Raw genomic sequence first — 21,215 nt, 5'->3', positions numbered from 1 at the left:
TGCTTTCAAATTGTGGTGCTTGAGAGTCCCTTGGACAGCAAGGACATCAAACTAGTCAATACTAAAGGAGATCAGTCCTGAATATTCATTGAAAGCATTGATGATGACGCTCCAATACGTTCACCACCTGATGGGAAGAGCTGACTCATTGGGAAAGATCCTGAGTTGACAAAGATTGAAGGCAGAAGTGGGTGACAAGAGGATGAGATGGTTGGATGGCATCACCAACTCAATGAATAGGAGTTTGAGCAACTCCAAGGATAGTGAAGGACAGTGAAGTCTGGGGTGCTGCGGTGCATATGGTCACAGAGTTGGACATGACTTACTGACTGAACAACACTACCAAGTTATAAAAAGATCGTGACTTCTGCCTTGGTGCTTTTTTTGGATGTTCCTGGAATACATATAAGTACCCATGTGCCTTTCCCTGCGGTTAAGAAAGTGACTGCTTTGTGTGGGAGGCCTACTTGGCCATTCTATTCTCCTTAATTATACCTAATGTACCTTTGGCAGGAAGGTTTAAAAAAAAAAAGCAGCACCTGAACCACGTCATTCTGGGCTGCTGAGGAAGGAAAGTTGGTAATATCTATGAGTAGTTGTTTTCCCCCCGAGACTTGAAATTGAACACCCGCTATTGGCAAGGGCTTCCCAGGTGGTTTAAGTGGTATCAAGAACCCACCAGCCAATGCAGGAGATGTGGAAAGTGGTTTTGATTCTGGCGTTGGGAAGATCCCTTGTAGTAGGAAATGGCAACTCACTCCAGTATTCTTGCCTGGAGAATCCCCTGGACAGGGGATCCTAGTAGGCTACAGTTCCCATGAGGCCACAAATAGTTGGACACAACTGAGCACATCTCTTGGTAAAAAAAGAGAAAGAATACATTGATCCATCCTCTTTCTGTCCCTCTACATCATCCTTGAACCTAGGACTTTCTCATCTGGAATCTCAAGCCTGATTAATGAAACTTCCTTCCTTTAATTCTCCACTGAATACTAATGCATTTATTTGGGAGCTCCCTTTTCATTTCAGGTGAATAAATTGTTGACTTTGCTTTTTTTGCTCAGAAACCAGCTAAGACCAAAATTTACATATAAATCTACTTATTAGCTAGCGTGTCAATAAATCAATTAGTATTACCCAAACAATTTTAGGTTTTAATCATACAATCAAGTTAAGCAGTAGGATCAGGGGGAAGACAGAGTGACTGGAAAATGGTCCCAGGAAATAGAGGTCAGGTATCAGTGACGGCAACCTGCAAGACTTCAAGCCACCACTAGACTACACTCAGGTAAGAACCGTCTTCTACATTCCCAGCACATGACACATATATGTACTTGATCAACTGACTAAATTATATCAAAGCCTCATCTCTTGCTTAAACTCTAGTTCATGTAAAATATCCTTCTCCTTTGATATTTCTCTGTCCAGGGAAATGTGTGTGTTTTTGACAATAATTCTTTGGAGTAATTCTATGTTGGAATATGGAGTAAATTAGTGAGTCTTGCCCAAGCTTTACTAAGATTTATTTTGGGTCCCTCCATTTCCAGCCAGAAGAATGGTGATTCTATTGTCTACATTCAGCAGTTTACAACACCAAGAAAGACGACTCTCCTCTTCCTTGACAGACTGTTTTCAAATGAACATGGCTACCTCGAGAACAGGGGCCATACATACTATCCTCAAAAGACAGTCTTTACTTTGACTGAATAAGCTTTATAGTTCTTCAAAGTCAGAAATCAAGTTTTGGGGTGGCATTTTTTCCCCCTAGAGCATAATGTACTCTTACTTCAGATTTTAGGAATGGATAGGAAGCTCCAAGACTCATTATTTAGAGAATACTTTATTAGTTTCTGTAATCAAACCCATGTAGATAAGACCTTACATATTTAATACAGTGTGTTACCCCTGTACAAATGGAAAAAATTATGTTTAACGTTTCTAGACCAATATGGCTGTTAATTTCTGTACAATGCCAACCCAACACGGTACAACTGGGATACTTTTTCCAAAGTTGACAGCACAGCTAAAGTTTCCAAAAATTCAAATTATATATATATATGTATATATATATATAGATTTATTTATTTATATAAAAAGACCAATAGCAGTATGTTATGCATCAATAGCAGCAACAGCTTTTCCAAGTTCTGCAGTCATCTGAACAAAATTATAGAGACATCCAGCACACTCCATTAAAAAAAAAAAAAAGTAAAAAAACAAAACCTCAGAAAACAGCTAAGTTCTGTTACTGTTGTGGTACCTGGCACCATTTTTTAATTACGTTTCTCAATCATCATCTGGAAAGAAAACATTCTAGAATAACGTCATTAAAAACAGATCTGATAAAGCACAGTCACTACTACATATCATAAAGCAGGTACAAGATATTTTACATTCACAGAGGTATGATACAGTACTGTCCTACATCTATAATACTAAAGGATATAATTAAAAAGGCATTATTTGAGACTTGATTCTACTTTCCAGCAGAGGGCCCAAAGGATGGTTATGACACAGCTCTGGTACAGAAATGCACCTTCTTAGATAGGATTTCCTTTCTTCATTGGCATAGTTCTAGGTACTCACTGCTCTTCATGAACATCAGCTAAAAACCGTTTAAAAAAATAAACAAAAACCAACCATTGGATTCATACAAAGATGACTGAGGAGAGGCAAGCAGGACTCAACCTAAGTAGTATTTGACCAACTCCGTCATGTCTGAATGGTTAAGAGCTTCACGGAAGAAAGGAGATGCCAAGTAGCACTTCAAAGCTTTGGGCCACAACCAAAACACAGCATCATTTCAAACAGTAGCCAAACACTGCCCACTTGGGTATGTTCAAGGATGTTGACGTCAGTATTTCATCATCTGCTCACTCATCCAGGAAGAAGGGGAGATCAGTTACTGTACTTTGATTGTGTTCAACTCAATCACCATGTTACAAAAATAGCAAGCTGCCATAATAAAAAATAAGGCTCCTCTATCCAGCACCAGTTATCTTCTGTTCTTCACCACCAAGCCCATAAATGCTCTAACCATATTCCAAGAACATGAGGGAGCACAGAAACCACATCTGATGTCTTAGCTGGGACCATCACTTTGTTCAGGCTGAGCTATTCCTCTGTGGTGTTATTTCCCTCATATTTCTGGTGTTTCATCTAACCATAAGGATTTTAGTTCTACATTATATGCACTCAGGAATGTGTGCACGTATTCACATACAAATTCTGACTGAAGATGCATGGCCGTCAACAGAGTGCATGTTATACAGTAGGTGCAAGCTGGCAAAGCCTCATTTACGGGTGCAGCAGCTGCGTGTCAGTGTAAATCGCTCCTATGTCCCTTGTGCACCTCCAGGCTCTGGACGGGATACTGTCAGAGACCACTTTGCCCCTTTGGCTGATGACATTGTCTAACTTCATTCTCCCTCTTTCCCCTCTCCCTTCCCCTTCCCCCTGCAATAACCCACAGCCTTTAAGATTTTGTTTCTTCGGTTTTGATCGCCTGAGGTTTGATTGGTCCAGTTCTAATAGGTTTGGTGGCTATGGTGGGTGCAGGGGGTGGCTTTTCTTCTACTTTTTCCTGACAGACACCAGGAGGGTCGGTCAGGGTTTCAGGAGGTTTACTTGAGTCACTGTCCACTTTCTGGGCTTTGCCTCCTATCTGTTTGTTCTGTTGCTGTTCAGAGAAGAACCGTTGCGTGGACTGAAGAACCTCTGCTCTCTGCTTTGCCTTAAAAAATGAGAAACAACAACTGAAAATGCTGCAGTATAACCAAAGCCTGTCAATCAATCTCAGTTCAAATCTTTTTACCAATCACAAATCAGTTTTCCCCACGTTGGTTTGGCCCCAAAGTACCTCATTGATCTGTCAGCTTTTAATGGATAGATTTCTTCCTATTTTTGAGAACATTCCATGTGATTCAAAACAAAACAAAACAAAACAAAAACTGAAAAGAATAGGACCACCTCCCACCATCTTTCCAAAGTTTGCCCTTGTAAAAAAACAATAAAATATAAATTGCTGTTGGTCTGTATCTTTTCTGTAAAAAACTTATTGATATCAAATTTTATTTAGGGAGCCTGCTTGCAAATTTGAAAACATATATATGTAATACTTAAAACTTCTATTTATCAATATGTGGTCTACAATAAAATGAAAAGGAAGCACTTATATTGTGGCATTACCAACACCTAGGACCAAATGTCTTGTGGCTGAGTCCTCTTCCCACAGCTCTCTTCTGCAGGGGAAGAGCATCAGAAATTAGTAACTACAACTTCACTTGATCACTAAGTTCTGATAGCTCCTACCACATTCTGAGCTGGTAAAATAATTTCCTAGTTTCATTGACGCTGTGCCCCCAAAGAATATACTTACGTCAATCTGTAAATTATACCACCATAACATACACAATTAAGACTAAAGTTTCTACACCTCTTGCATATAACAAAAGCTCTTCATGTTCTACAGGTAACCTGTACTATTCAAAGATCTGAAGCAATTTCATGACATCTGTATCCTTTTCCACCCCATTATTAAGCTCTAATGTAATTTCCAACATGCGGATGTAGGAAAATCAAGTGGCAAGGAGGCAATAGAACTGGAAACCAAGGCCAAATGGTTTCCAAAGATTTCTACACATATAGTATTTTTAATAGTTACAAATGGATGGAAATCCTAGGTACGCAGCCTTAATAAAAGCAGATAACATTCAACAAGTGTTTCACTTCAGGGCAATCTTTAAATTTGATTATTCAGGATCACAAACAAGGGACATCAACCCAGAAAGAAACTTTACTGAATCAACTGAATTTTCTAACAGGATTGTCCTAAACATATTTCTAATTCAGAATAAAGTGTGACTATGGACATTTCCCATTTGAAAGCGGTAAGCTTTTTTTTGTTCTCATCTTGCCTGATATATATACTGACAAAATTGGCAGAAGTACTAAGACTTTAAAAGTCAAGTCTAAGTAAATATAGAAACAGAAATAAATTATTCAGCTATCTGTACTGGCAGACAGGTTAAGTTTATGCTGCAAGAACTGTCCCCACACAGACTCCTCAAGGCACCCTTCTGCGTTTAGCAAACCTCATGTTTATCAGTGCCTTTTATCATGAAGGATCCCAAAGTGCTTTTTGAGTTCTTCATCTACAACTACACAATCAGTTGTGGAATACGGATGCCTCAAATGGCAGGCAAAAAAAAAAAAAAAAAAAAGATATGAAACCAGTTTGAGAAGAAAACTATACTTGGATGCTTGGATGACTCATGAAGGAAGAAAAATCAAGATAACATGCCTTACCCATTCCAGAGTTTTCACATAACAATGATTTATATCTTGGGATGGGGGTGGGGGTGGGAAGGGAAGAAAAACCAAAAAGAAAGAAAATGGGGAAGCCTGTAATAATTCATATTACTTATTTGCTCTTCCCAAAAAATATAGCAGCTAAACTCAGATCTCAAACATTTATTCTATAAACAATTCATTTGGCCACAGAGTTTAAAACGTTAACTTGTTTGCTGACTATAATTGCAAAAATAAGAAACAAACAAAAAATAAAAACATAAAAAAGAAAAAGAAAAGTGTGTGTGTGTGTGTGTGTGTGTGGGGTGGGGGGAGTAGGAAGAAAAAAAATTAAATTAAAAAAAGGAGGTGGTGATGAACAAAAGTAGTTAGTGTGGTCAAGTCTGCTAAGACAATGAATGCCTGGATAGGCAGTTACGGGTCCAGAGGCATCGTAAGACATGGTTCAGAGACAGATTCGTGCTCTGTTGGCTGTTAACACTGTACTAACCTTCATGTCTTGTTCAGCCTTCAACGCAGCCTGGGCCTGATTACCTCTGACTCCAGATAGTGATCCACAAGGACCCCTGGCTACATGTGGCAAACGAGCATGGCTCATGAGGCCTGTGGTCAGCGGAGGAGGCATCTGACTGGCCAGTGCCATTGGTGGCCTCTGAACAGGCGCTGGGAAGGTGTTAGTATGTGGGGCTCTTACCAATGGAGGGACCAGGTTAGGTTGAGAGAGAATCTGAGTGAAAAAAACAAAACATACAACATTGAACTGTTAAAAAAAAAAAATTGCCAACTAGACTAGGTTGGCTTATACCAGAGTAAATCTGTGCCCATTCTGCCAGTGAAAGGAAGTGTATGGGTTTGTGCCATTCTATTACAGGACCAAGAAGAAACATTCTCCATGCTTGGAGAATCTGACAAAAATTAGGCAAAGCAAGCTATGGCACTTCAGTTGGTTCTAGCATTTCAGCTACAAATTCTGAAGGGGAAATAGAAAAGCTATTAAATAGGATATCTTTTTAAAAAGATATAATTGCAGAAAAGGCACATATACCAACTATAATCTGAAGATAAATGAAAATACTACTAATCAACAAATATATGAGAGTTCTTATCAACTTTAGTCCTTCCATAGGATTAGCGAAGGGAAGAGAAGCCAACATGTTTACACATATATTAGAATGTCTTTTAGAATTTCTGTATCAATTGCATATAGTTACCTTTAGAAAACAAAAACCAAACCCCCCTCCCCAACTTTTAAACTAGAAAATGTTAAGCACTGGGACCCTTCTCTGAAAAGTCAGCTTCTTCAAAAGATAAAAGGTTTGGGACTGAAATAAATTTTTAGAGCTGTGTGGGGAATCTTTTGACTATATTTCAATTGTCTGCTTTAGAACTATATGGTTACTACTTGTGTCTAGCTAAAAATTGTACAGAATATATTTGAATGTCATAAATTTACTAAAAGCTGTTTCTAAACTGGTTATAATATGGCAGGATTATAAAATCAGAGAATTAGCCAGATTAGCAATCACTCGCAAGTAAGTAATACTCATTTCTCATTTGTATCTGCCCACCTGGGGTGCAAACTGTGTAGGAAATGGTTGTGCCATTCTCACAGTGGCAGGGGCTGACTGGAACTGCTTCTGATAGACAATGCTGTTCATTTTGCTGGACTGGCTGTTCGGACTTGTGGAAGTAGCCCTTGGAGAGAAGCCATCACTGGTCAGTAACAGTAGTGCCATGTAAGTAATGCTGTTAGTTTTTAGAGACATGGCTTTTGGTAGATTCATCATACTTGGTAGTTGATGAAAATTTACTGGAGATACCAAACATTATGCTGGGAATGGAAGTGCAGATGTGAGAAAGCATACTAGCTTGATTTTCCCAGGGTTAAATTTTTTTCCCCCTTAAAACAGAGTATAACAAATACATTCTTATTATAGTTAAGCTTAAATAATAGTTTAACACTGTGGGTAAAAGTATGAGAATGTCTTATACTTATTATAGGAAAAGTGACATATTAAGTATCTGACAGAAACATGCTACTCAGCTATTTGGAAATTCTATAAGCAAATTTAAATGCCCATTTTACCGGAAAGGACTAGATGTTGGTGTGGTGCTTCTGCCACTGATTGGAGGAGTGCCTGGTTTTATATCAATGCCACTTCCAAAGGCTTTTAGTTCCATTTCAGACATCTGAGGAAGAGCATAAAGTAAACTTAACATTTTTGCAATTCCATAAATTAAAGTGCTGTGTTTAGTATTTTATCTATAATTTCATCTGGCATAGAGCAAAGAACCTTAGAACAAGATTTTATGATTTCTTTGTTATAAGGTAAAGACAGAGGGCCTAAACACATTAATAGTAAGTGGATTAAAAAATAAGTATACTGAGCCTGACATTTTTGGGGGAGTGAAAGAAGCTTGATTTTTATAGACTATACAGATACATAAATCTAAACTCATGGCCTTAAATTCTCAAAAAAACTGCATACATTTCTCTTCACTTACTTTTCCTGTGGTTGCGATCATGCTATGCTGTGTTCCAGCAGGGATCAATCCCCTGAAAGGCTGGCTTACTTGTGCAGTACGACTCATGCTCTGGGCCTGTGCTTGTGGGGCAGTATGCTGTAATGGGGGCTGAAGAGTCTGAGGCAGAGCAATTAAAGGCTGCCCTGTAGATCCAAAATTAGGCAAAGAAAGTTGGGATGCTGGTAAAGGTACTGTAACCTAGAAAATAAGCAAACAGAAACTGTAGCAATTTGCTTAATCTGTTGTATGTATATCCCTTTAACTATATACATGACTCTTCAAATACTTCTGAGTAAGATTTTAAACAGAATACTTCAATCTATTAATATATTTCACATGTAAATATCTTGATTAGTGACTACCTCCATTCTTTTATTAAATGTGCAACAATAAAACATATTAGCAGTAGAGAAACTCTGTATGAAATAATTATGACTGTCTTTGAATCCACAGTATGTCTTAATAACCCCAGAATACAATAAAATCATGAACATACACTTTAAGAAAGTAGTTACAACTTTCATTTTTACAATAGATATTTTTTATATTATTTTAAAGGTGTGGTCAAAATGAGCTTTGACCAAAAAAAAATCTTTCCGGTGTCATACAAATAGTATTTAATTTGAATGTCAATACGGTGATATTTTCTTAATTTTCACCCCCTAAAATATCCACCAAAAATAGCTATGAGAAGATGACTAACGGCTTGCCTCTCTCCTCCAGCCCTCCACCAACTTTTTAAAGAGTAAGCTGATTTATGAGATTGTCAGAAGGCAGTTTCATAAACATATACATTTCACTGAAAATTATTATTACATTCATATACTTAAGAAATTTTTTTGTTATTTTTACTCTATCATACTCTGCTACACAGTCCTATGTATTATATTAACTGGTGTGGGTGGTCTTCAGGGTCTTCCTTCACCTCTAGCATGGATGGGTAAAACATTTATCACACTTAGATGTAACTGCATGTACTGGACAATAGTTTTCCATTGTGGACTTTCCATTGTGTCCACAAGACTTGTGGACTCTTTTGTTAAAATAATTGATTATATAAAAATCCATTTTAGGGACTTCTCTGGTGAACCAGTGGCTAAGACTCCATGCTCCCAATGCAGGGGGCCTAGGTTTGACACCTGGTCAGGGAACTAGATCTTACATGCCAAACTACAGATCTTGTATGCCACAAAAAAGACCTTGTGTGCTGCAACTGATACAAAATAAATATTTATTAATAAATAAATAAAAAGAAGTCCTCTTTAAAAAGAGGTAAAGAGCATTACTGATTTTATGGGAAGTGAGGGTGAGAAGAGGGGTGGTGTAAGACTGAAACATGTCCCACTACCAGTGGACCCCAGAGAATTCCTAAATTCCTCAGGAAAAAACTCTGAGGCCACTGGACCATCTCCCCATCTTGGTTCTATTTTAATCCCCCAACAACAACAAAAGCAACAGCAACAACAATAATAATAAAGAAAATTGAGGAAATTTACCATGCCATAGTTTACCTGCTGGAGAGCACTTGGTGACTGGGCAGTGTTATAAAAATTTGTCTGACCAGGCTGTTGTACTTGTCCAGAATAAAGATTTGAAGCCTGGGTAAGATTCGCTCTAGCCTAGAAAATATTTTGTAAGAAGTAGATTGAAATACTTTCCAATTCAGGATCAAAGGTTACAACTTCAAAGTAATCTCAAAGAATCTGATTAGCATTAGACAGAAAGGAAGATCTTGTTTTTTCATTGTGTCTTTTAACATTTTTTTTTCCCCCAAAACTCTTTCTTAAATAATTTGCTGAATAGGAATACAAAAACAGTGCGTGATTCTAGCTCTTGCCTTACCTGGAGAAGATGTGTATCGATCAGTTGAGAACCTCCTAGTCCTGATGCCTGACCCAGCTGATGTTCATACAATATGGGAATAGGTTGAGTATTTGAAGTTTGTTGGAAGGCCAGACCTGACTGTGCTTTGGCAAGTTCCTGGTGTTGGACAGCTGGAAAGTTGTGGATGGCAGTACCAGAAAGGACCATAGATGGCTGGGACAGACTGCTTTGCATAAAGGCTGGCTGAGATCTACGGAAGTATTAAAGAGAAAGGCATGTTTTAATCCGAACTCTTAAGAATGAGTATCTCAAATGACCAAATACTCTACTTAGCGTAACTAAAGAGGTAGAGAATACAGTGTCTAAAGCACTTGTTTCAAGACTTATTGAGCCCTACATACAGTAGAGCTCTGCACGTTAAACTTCTGGGAAAAGACTTATTATTACTCTTGCTGAGAAAATGCTAAGATTTTCTTCTCTTTAACAATGAGAATAATTCTATTTTCCTGTGTTCATTAGTAAGCTCAGAACCAAATCTGTTGTTGTTGTCTTTGGTATTACCAGTCTATTTGAATTTATAGAACCAACAGCTCTGATTTTTAATATCTGTATTTCATTACAGATAATATATACATAGTATACATATATAAACATGTAGTACATATATTTCAAGACCTCTATGGAATAAAGCAGAGTAGCAGTTAACAACAGGAGCACCCACAAAATTCCATTTTGTTAATTGAAGCATAATGGACTCATAACATTAGACTAGTTTCAGGTGTACAATGGAATGATTCGGTATTCATACATATGCAAAATAACCACCACAATGAGTCTAGTTAACATTAGTCACTACACATAGTTACACATTTTTTTTTGTGATGAGAAACTTTTTAAGATCTATTCTCTTAGCAATGTTCAAATATGCAAAACAGTATTATGGCCAAAGGGTATATGACTCCCTTATAAAGGGGATGTAATGTACAACATGGTGCCTATAGTTAATAATACTGTATCGCATATTTGAAGGGTTTTTAAAAACATACAATGCTGAAATATAACCCCAGACTGCCCTATTATTTCTGGGATGGAGGCAGGAACAAAACCCATTAAGCAGGAACACCTTTCTAGGGACACAACTAATTTTTACAACATCTACTTATAATGCTTCAAACATAAAATGTGAAAACATCAGTATACAGTTAAAACTATACCATCTTGGCAGAAATTAACGCCAATTGATTCCCTGTTAATAAATACTATGCTAATTAGGTTCAGAACATGAAACAGCAGAATGATGTGGAAGGGATACAAACAACTACTTTCAAAGTCGAAACTGGTGCCTTTCAGGTAGCCATTTGTCACAATTACATAGACATTTACATACATACACACACACACGTTACATATAACATATATATACTTAAAAAGTTCATCTTCCAAGGCAATTGTTAAAATGGGGGTTACAGAATGTCGGTGCATTGCAAATTCATCTCCCATGACTATTGAAGACATTACTAATTACTGAACTCGGTTTAACACAGCTCAAAGGTAGCAAACTTTTCAACAGTGTTTCAAACAGCCAATTAAAAGGAGATTGGTTTTGAGATTAAATCTATTTGCTATTTCTAAATCTACTAAAGTTTTTTTTATAAATATACATTTTCTGGATTTTTACATTTGTGGAGTTTGGTTTTTTGTTTGCTGTTGAGTGCAGAGTCTTAACCACTGGAAGTCCCTCTACTCAACTTTTAAGTTTTACTACAAATTTCAATATAATCTCAAATTTAACAACATGAAAGAGACTGCCTATAGTTATATTTAGGGTAATAATTTTACTTGTACTGAGAATTTTTTGGAATAACCAAACTAAATGACAAGAGTAATATCAGAATTAATTAATTAGTATTAATTATACAGATGTACTCAATGCTACTGAAAAATCTTTAATAAAAAACAAAAGTGAGAGCCCCATTTATTAAGTTTACCAATAATTCTGCTCCTTTGAGAAAGTGTGACTAGCTGAGACCACCTTCTTTAGGAATGAAACATGATCTGTAGAAATGAGCTATATCAATCAATGCCAATTTTAACCTATAAAGTATGGAAATTCTACCTGAATCACTTGAAAGCAAATTTCCAAAAGAAAATGTCTAATTTTGCAAGCTAATTTACACTAAATGTCCTGAAAGGAATTTCTTTTTCTTTTTGATGGTTCAGAGCTATTACCATGAGTACTGATGACAGATGTACCATGATGATGACTGAGTTATGCCATCATCACTGCTATTATTCAACCCTTAGGCAACGGCACCCCACTCCGTACTCTTGCCTGGAAAATCCCATGGATGGAGGAGCCTGGTAGGCTGCAGTCCGTGGGGTCGCTAAGAGTCGGACACGACTGAGCGACTTCCCTTTCATTTTCACTTTCATGCACTGGAGAAGGAAATGGCAACCCACTCCAGCGTTCTTGCCTGGAGAATCCCAGGGGCGGGGGAGCCTGGTGGGCTTCCGTCTATGGGGTCGCACAAAGTCGGACACGACTGTAATGACTTAGCAGCAGCCACCCTGCCAGTCTCATTAAGTTGGAGATGAGAGACACCTGGGTTAAATCCAGGATCTGCCACTTATTTGTACTGTACCATTAGGATAAAAACAAAATAAAACCCACAACCTCTTCAAATGTCAAACAGGGATGACTTAATCTACTTTATCTGGTCTTGGGAAAACCAAATAAGTTAGTGTATGTCAAGGGCTGAGTAATATATATTAAGTTGGATAAAGATCAGTTTTTATTACTTGCTTAATTGCAAAGATAACAGGATGAATCTTTCAAAAGAATGGTTTCTTCTATACGATACTCATATACGACAACATACTCATCACTACTACTTCTGTTCTGTTTCAGACACTCCACTTCTCTCGCTTTTATTACATTCCATCCTGGCCTCTGCCTTCTTACATACTGCTATCATCTGCTGTGCCTTAGCTCTTACACAGAGCAAGTCTGATTTACAGTTGTTAGCAGCGAGGTGGCACTTACACCTTTAGGTCCTTAAGCAGTTTTTCTCTGTGATTTCTAATTTTTATGGGACTGCTGTTAGCCTCTTCTTCAAGAAGCTTTGAAGCTTCACTTTGTTCAATAAAGTCTGACAGAAATTACCAGAGGCTGAAGTTCATGACACACATGCAAAACAATTATATTATGCAGTTTATAAGAAGGTCATCTTACTTTTGGGGGGAAGGAGGGAATAGACAGAATATGGCAAGAAGGTTCAGCATTTACATTGTTTCCAACATCATCACAAACATAATTATAAAGCATTTACCTGTATGGCTGAAGTGAAGAACTGAATAGTTCCTGAGCCTGGGAAACAGCAGGCCCAGCACCCAAACTCAGCTGGGCCTGATGCTGTCCTTGCAGTGGGGCATAAATAGGGATTGGGATCTGCTGAACTGAAGTTGGCTGCAATGCAATGTAAAAACAGTATGTGAACACCACATACACAAGCGACACACTTGGAAAATAAAAATGTAAGACATGAAACAAAACATTAATGCTACGTATCAGTTCCCTTTGAAAACAAAACAAAATGTAAACGTCTAAAATTCCTTTTCAATCCATTACTAGTCCTAAACTGAACCCCCAAATACTATTACACCATAAACATGATAGGGTGAAAGAAGCCTGTGATATTTACCTGAGAGAGACCTGGTTGGAAGCCTTGTTGCTGAGCCAAGGATGGTGGAGCCAGTCGCGCATGTTGGGTGTTGAATAGATGACTTGTGTCCATGTAGAAAGCTGGGATCTGAGCTACAGATTAGCAGGAAAAATAAGAACCAATGAGTGCCTCACCTTCAGAATCTTCTAAACAGTAACCCCAACCAAACTTTAAAGCAGACTTCATATTAAGTGAGCCTTCTGAAAATTCATATAGCTAAGGAAAAACTAGAAATGTGAAAAGATGCAAAAGGAAAAAGATGTAACATTTCTACCTGACAGGTATATGCAAATTAAAACAATGACACTCTCGTACTTGTGGAAGGTAGGAAAAAAACACTTTCATATACTGCCACTGGGGTACAAACTAGCAAAATTTTATATAATCCACAAAAACTGAAAATGAACCAGCAAATTCACCCTAATTTTAAATCTACCAATTAGAATTTAGAAAAATATTTCCAAAGAATTATGCCAATTTATACGCTCCTTGGAAGAAAAGCTATGACCAATCTAGATGCATATTAAAAAGCAGAGACATTACTTTGCTGACAAAGGTCCGTCCAGTCAAAGCTATGGTTTTTTCAGTAGTCATGTATGGATGTGAGAGTTGGATCATAAAGAAAGCTGGGCACCGAAGAATTGATGCTTTTGAACTGTGGTGTTGAAGACTCTTGAGAGTCCCTTGGACTGTAAGGAGATCGAACCAGTCAATCCTCAAGGAAGTCAGTCCTGAATATTCATTGGAAGGACTCATGCTGAAGCTGAAACTCCAATACTCGGGCCACCTGATGCAAAGAACCTACTCACTGGAAAAGACCCTGATGCTGGGAAAGACTGAAGGCAGGAGAAGGGGACGACAGAGGATGAGATGGTTGGATGGCATCACTGACTCAATGGACATGAGTTTGAGCAAGCTCCAGGAGTTGGTGATGGACAGGGAAGCCTGGCGTGCTGCAGTCCATGGGGTTGCAAAGGGTAGGACATGACTGAGCGACTGAACTGAACCAACTAGAATTTGGCAAAATATTTCAAAAGAATTATGCCCATTTATATGCTCACTAGCAATGTGCTTTAAGAGCCTAATAATTGAAAGAATTTGGTATAGATTCTTATCAGATTTCTTCTCCATGTTTATATTCACTACTTTGTGTTATGTTGTTTTAATATAACAGTATGTTTGGGAGAACTTTCCATATTGCTTTTATTATCATTATAAACAGTACTGCAATGAATGAACATCCTCATACATATATCTCTGATTAACAAGGAGGCTTATCTATACGGTAAGACTCCAAACTGGCTTCCATGGTGGCTCAGTGGTAAAGAAACCACCAGCCAATGAAGGAGAAACGGGTTTGATCCCTGGTCTGGAAAGATCCCACATGCTGCAGAGCAACTAAGCCTGTGTGCCACAACTATTAAGCCCAAGTGCCTAGAGCCTGTGCTCTGCAACAAAAGAAGCCACTGCAATGAGAAGCCCTCAAACCACAGACAGTGATGATGAACACATAAAACATTCTGAGATACTTTTCTAAAAGAATTATGCCAACTTACATGCTCACTAGCAATGTGCTTTAAGAGCGTAGTAATAATACCTATGGATCCTTACAGATACTGGGTATTAAATATGCTAAGTATTATCAATCGTCCTAATATTTCCCAAATACAAAGACAAAAAATAGCCTCACTGTCCTTTTATTCTGAATTTAAATCATGAGTGAGCTTGAATATTTTTCAATCATTTATTTACAATTTAACTCTGATTAATGTGTTTGTTTTTAAGGCAACTCATTCAATATCACAGTAATTCAAGTTTATGCCCCGACCAGTAAGGCTGAAGAAACTGAACAGTTCTACGAAGACCTACAAGACCTTCTAGAACTAACACCCAAAAAAAGATATCCTTTTTATTATAGGGGACTGGAATGAAAAAGTAGGAAGTCAAGAAACACTTGGAGTAACAAGCAAACTTGGAGTACAGAAATAAGCAGGGCAAAGGCTAATAGAATTTTGCCAAAAGAATGCACTGGTCATAGCAAACACCCTCTTCGAACAACACAAAAGAAGACTCCACACATGGACATCACCAGATGGCCAACACCGAAATCAGGTTGGTTATATACTTTGCAGCCAAAGCTGGAGAAGTTCTATATAGTCAGCAAAAACAAGACCAGGAGCTGACTGAGGCTCAGATCATGAACTCCTTGTTGCCAAATTCAGACTTAAATTGAAGAAAGTAGGGAAAACCACTAGACCATTCATGTATGACCTGAATCAAATTCCTTATGATTATACAGTAGAAGTGACAAATAGATTTAAGGGACTAGAACTGATAGAGTGTCTGATGAACTATGGACAGAGGTTCGTGACACTGTACAGGAGACAGGGATCAAGACCATCCCCAAGAAAAAGAAATGCAAAAAAGCAAAATGGTTGTCTAAGGAGGCCTCACAAATAGCTGTGCAAAGAAGAGAAGTGAAATGCAAAGGAGAAAAGTAAAGATATACCCATTTGAATGCAGAGTTCTAAAGAATAGCACGGAGAGATAAGAAAGCCTTCCTCAGTAATCAGGGCAAAGAAATAGAGGAAAACAATAGAATGGAAAAGACTAGAGATCTCTTCAAGAAAATTAGAGATACCAAGGGAATATTTCATGCAAAGATGGGCTCAATAAAGGACAGAAATGGTATGGACCTAACAGAAGCAGAAGATATTAAGAAGTGGCAAGATTACACAGAAGAACTGTACAAAAAAGATCTTCATGACCCAGATAACCATGATGTTGTGATCACTCACCTAGAGGCAGACAACCTGGAATATGAAGTCAAGTGGGCCTTAGGAAGCATCACTACAAACAAAGCTAGAAGAGGTGGTGGAATTCCAGTTGGGCTATTTCAAATCCTAAAAGATGATGCTGTGGAAGTGCTGCACTCAATATGCCAGCAAATTTGGAAATCTCAGCAGTGGCCACAGGACTGGAAAAGGTCAGTTTTCATTCCAATCCCAAAGAAAGGCAATGCCAAAGAATGCTCAAACTACCGCACAACTGCATTCATCTCACATGCTAGTAAAGTAATACTCAAAATTCTACAAGCCAGGCTTCAGCAATATGTGAACCATGAACCTCCAGATGTTCAAGCTGGATTTAGAAAAGGCATAGGAACTAGAGATCAAATTGCCAATATCCGCTGGATCATCGAAAAAGCAAGAGAATTCCAGAAAGACATCTATTTCTGCTTTATTGACTATGCCAAAGCCTTTGACTGTGTGGATCACAATAAACTGTGGAAAATTCTGAAAGAGATGGGAATACCCGACCATCTGACCTGCCCCTTGAGAAATCCGTATGCAGGTCAGGAAGCAACAGTTAGAACTGGACATGGAACAACAGACTGGTTCCAAATAGGAAAAGGAGTACGTCAAGGCTGTATACTGTCACCCTGCTTATTTAACTTATACGCAGATTACATCATGAGAAAGAAGGGCTGGGCTGGATGAAGCACAAGCTGGAATCAAGATTGCTGGGAGAAATATCAATAATCTCAATACACAGATGACACCACCCTTATAGCAGAAAGTCAAGAGCCTCTTGATGAAAGTGAAAGAGAGTGAAAAAGTTGGCTTAAAGCTCAACATTCAGAAAACTAAGATCATGGCACGCGGTCCCATCACTTCATGGCAAATAGATGGGGAAACAGTGGAAATAGTGGCTGAGTTTCTTTTTTTTGGGCTCTAAAATCACTGCAGATGGTGATTGCAGCCATGAAATTAAAAGACGCATGAAAAGACGCTTGCTCCTTGGAAGAAAATTTATGACCAACATAGACAGCATATTCAAAAGCAGAGACATTACTTTGCCAACAAAGGTCCGTCTAGTCAAGGCTATGGTTTCTCCAGTAGTCAGGTATGGGTGTGAGAGCTGGACTATAAAGAAAGCTGAGCGCCGAAGAACTGATGCTTTTGAACTGTGGTGCTGGAGAAGACTCTTGAGAGTCCCTTGGACTGCAAAGAGTTCCAACCAGTCCATCCTAAAGGAGATCAGTTCTTGGTGTTCATTGGAAGGACTGATGTTGAAGCTGAAACTCCTACTTTGGCCACCTGATGCAAAGAGCTGACTCGTTTGAAAAGACCCTGATGCTGGGAAAGATTGAGGGCAGGAGGAGAAGGGGATGACAGAGGATGAGATGGTTGGATGGAATCACCGACTCAATGGACATGAGTTTGAGTGGACTCCGGGAGTTAGCGGACAGGGAGGCCTGGCGTGCTGCAGTCCATGGGGTCACAGAGTTGGACACGACTGAGCGCCTGAACTGAATGCTGTGGAATTTAGTAGGATGTTACCCCTCCCAATATATAAATTTCTTTGTTGTTCTTAGGTTTATTCTTCCCTCATGTACTTTATCATCAATTTGTCAGGTTTCAGATAACAAACTTTGGTTCTCTGTAGAGGGTTGGTTCCACAATACCACCCTCACTGTCCCCGGCCCAGATACCAAAATCTTTAAATGCTCAAGTCTCTTATGTAAAATTGGGTACATTGTTTGCATATAACCCAAGCATATCCTTTCATATACTTTAAATCTCTAGATTACTTTTAATACCTAATACAATGTAAATACTACATAAATAGTTATCCCTACACAGACAATCCAAGCTTTGTTTTTTGGAACTTTGTGAAAATTTTTTTAAACGCTTTCAATCCACAGCTGATTAAATCTGCAGACTTTGAATCCGTGAGTACACTAATCTACTATCTATGTAACATAAGTGTAAGAAACAATTGCCAGAAGCCCCTGAATACTTACCAAAGAGAGACAGCATTCAATTCTATGAGGAAACAAATTTGCAAAGCAAATCAAAAAAAACAAACTTGAAAAGGTAAGGGAAAGAGAAAAACACAGAAGCATTAAAACATCTTCATTTTCTAAATTCCTTATATTCAAATCTTAAAAATCTTACCTGCTGCAGACTGAGACACATAGACTTGTGGACTCTGTTGCTGCTGAGCAATAAGGGAAGGCATACAGCTTAACTGTGAAAAATGACTTGCAGAAGGCAGGCTGCTTGTTTGTAATTGTTGGGGTTTCACTTTACAGATATTAGGAGGGTCTGATGTGGTTGTAGATTTTGTACTCAAAGAAGAGGTAGTATATGTACCAGCTCCTACATTGGGGAGAGGGATAAAATGAGAGAAGTGTAGTGTATATTTAAGTAAATTCAAGCAAATTCAAGTAAATTCAAGCACCAACTGGAAACTGGAAAATTAATATTTATGCTGAATAAGTACTTATTATGTACTTATATACTGCATCTCAGACCAAAAGTGGATATGAAGTGGCTTATAATAGGAAGAAACAATTATCAGATGCAAATAGGACAACAAAATCTGGAGAAATATAAATAGAAAATTGAAATATAAACTCACAAAACAAGGAGGCTGAGAGCCCACAACATTGTCATAGCTTAATGTCAAACTAATACATAGTTTTCAATCATCACAAAGGATAATTGTCAGTAATGCCTAATGCAGCTCCCGATAGGCATTACTGACAGATAATCAAGAACTTTATTCATTTATGGTGAGACATAAATACAAGCACATAAATGGGCCCTGACAGAACACAACTGCTCCCCAAATGTCACAGAAACTTAAGGTTAGATTTTTTTTCCTCTTTGTGGCAAAATACCTTAAGGAGCTTTAGAACGTCAAATAAATATTTGAACATCTATTAAAGGCTAGGCATAAATGTAAGAAACACAGGGAAAAGTGCTGTACCTTAAGAATAATTATTATTAATGTAATATAAAAATTTAATATAAACTGCTCCTAGAAAGACATACAAATTTATTTCTCTCCTTGTATTTAGTAATTCTTTAAAAACAAGACAAACTATTAGTAATACTACAGTAAATAACAATACAGGTATTTGATTCAAAAGTCAGATGAAGTAGGTATTATTATTTTCAGACATCAAATGATGTTCTAAGAGGGGACCAACATTGAGGTATCTCTATTCTTCCATATGGATGACCAGGCAAGAAGGTCCTAGTTAAAAACTTATCCTAGTTGAGGGAAGTATAGGGAAACTAGACTCCAAGGAAAGGAAGTAGTTGGGTTCCAAAGAAAAAAGCAGGAAGCTTCTCAATCTCTTTATTTCCTAATCTTCCTACCGTACTCTCCTGGTTCCTTTACAGCCTCACTCCCTATCCCCAAGCAGTCTGGGGCCTAAGCTGTTAATATTTATATAATGAAGATGTCTTGCAAACGGGTGGTGGAAGAAGTACAGTTGGAATACTGTCTTTGATGTGAACCTCTGGGTTTGTCTTAATACATGTCTGATTCCAGATAATATCAAATAACTATAGTATAACCCAAAGTCTAGTCCTTTTGGTGCTTAAAACTAGCACAGAAAGCTGGAATACTGAGAATCATTACTGCAATCATTAAATGAAAACTAGCCAGAGAAAGTAAATTCTGTGCTGTATACATTTTACATGCCTTGGAAAAGGAATTTCCCACTGTTTTGGAAATATAGACAGTATTAGGAAAGCTTAAAATGAAACTTCTATTTTCAGAAGAAACATGGTTATGCATATTGTAAAAGGATGTATCTTCATAGAGTCAAATATTTCAGAAACATCTCTGGTTCTTTAAGAATGATAAAGCCCCATATGAGATAAAGGATTACACTCTAGTGAAACATTTAAGAAAAACATCTTCTAACTTGGGGTGTTGATGGACTCTCCTTAAAAACAACATAAAACCCAAAACACCAAAGCCAATGGATATCATTTATTCAAATAACAGACTGGAAAGTCTCTACCCTGTAACTCTTTCCCAGAAAATATGTCAAATCAATAGACTTAGGCCAAGAGCTCCTTCAAATTAGATACAGACCACAGAAAACTTAAAAGCTTTGTGATTCTGTGTTATTTCTGAATGGGTCTAATTAGCTGTATGAGTTAAATAAAAATCAAAAGGTAAAATTTATAAAAAAGTTTAGAGGAACAAGACAGGAAATTTCCCACCAATTACTTCTAGGTATCTGTATTGACAACTGGGGTGGGAAGAAGAGAAGATCAATTGAAGTACTTTAGTAAGCCGTCATTAAATATTTACCAAGCTACAACTGGGAGTGGGTAAAGAGAGGGGGAAGAAGGCAAACTGGTAAGAAGTTTATAAAAGAGCTGATAATTATCTCATGTACAATTTTACATCTTTTACGATTATATTTTTGGGAAGAGTAAATAGGAAAAGATCTGAAAGAAATTTTAAATAATTTAAGATCGTTAAAGAAAAGGTACATGAGGATTTCTACCTGACAGTGAAGTTGTGGGAGTGACTGAAGCAACAGGAATCTGCGGCACTGATGCACTTGAGAACGAACTGTAATTAGCAGTGCTTGGTCCACTCGCACTACTGCTGACCCCGCTTGCAATTGGAGGTGCTGTAGAGGTTACTGGGGACCCCTTTTCCCTTACATTTGGAGAATTCTCCCATGCCTTGCGAGCAGACTCCATCTGGAACAAAAAGAACATTTTTTAAAGCCAAAAAAAAAAAAAAAAAAAAAATCATTATCCTAACACAGAACTAATACACATATATAAACAAATATATATACATAAATGTATTCCAAATACAATCTTTCAGATTAGGACCATAAGGCTTTTAAACCTTTCATTTTCTCCTTTATCTCCACTCCTTTACTCAATTGCAATGGGTTTTAATTTTGTCTCTACAGAGTTTGTTGAACGCTCTGGCAAGCAGGTCAGTGAAGTATAGTGACAGCTTTAATCATCTAAATATGACTGGGACTGGTAGGAGTCCCTA

The 21,215-nt window shown here is 37.8% G+C and overlaps 1 protein-coding gene across 15 annotated transcripts in view; it reads right to left on the bottom strand.

The window, feature by feature from the left end:
- Positions 1-1,821: 1,821 nt before the first annotated feature.
- Positions 1,822-21,215, bottom strand: part of PRRC2C (proline rich coiled-coil 2C) — a 95,289-nt gene continuing 75,895 nt past the window's right edge. For 4 of the 15 annotated variants that reach the window (XM_027564793.1, XM_027564797.1, XM_027564795.1 and 1 more), the window contains exons 25-35: positions 20,704-20,905; positions 18,344-18,547; positions 13,362-13,474; positions 12,990-13,126; positions 9,679-9,910; positions 9,333-9,455; positions 7,816-8,034; positions 7,397-7,500; positions 6,879-7,005; positions 5,801-6,037; positions 1,822-3,733 (exon numbers count right to left, since the gene is read on the bottom strand). In XM_027564793.1, the coding sequence (XP_027420594.1) occupies positions 3,476-3,733; positions 5,801-6,037; positions 6,879-7,005; positions 7,397-7,500; positions 7,816-8,034; positions 9,333-9,455; positions 9,679-9,910; positions 12,990-13,126; positions 13,362-13,474; positions 18,344-18,547; positions 20,704-20,905 (1,956 nt within the window). In that variant the 3' untranslated portion in view covers positions 1,822-3,475. The other 11 variants (XM_027564799.1, XM_027564804.1, XM_027564796.1 and 8 more) reach the window with 11 other exon arrangements.

The sequence above is a fragment of the Bos indicus x Bos taurus genome, chromosome 16 (assembly GCF_003369695.1).
Source record: "Bos indicus x Bos taurus breed Angus x Brahman F1 hybrid chromosome 16, Bos_hybrid_MaternalHap_v2.0, whole genome shotgun sequence".
Taxonomy (NCBI): Eukaryota; Metazoa; Chordata; class Mammalia; order Artiodactyla; family Bovidae; genus Bos; species Bos indicus x Bos taurus.
The sequence above is the reverse complement of the archived record's forward strand: the minus strand, read 5'-3'. Positions and strand labels throughout refer to the sequence as shown.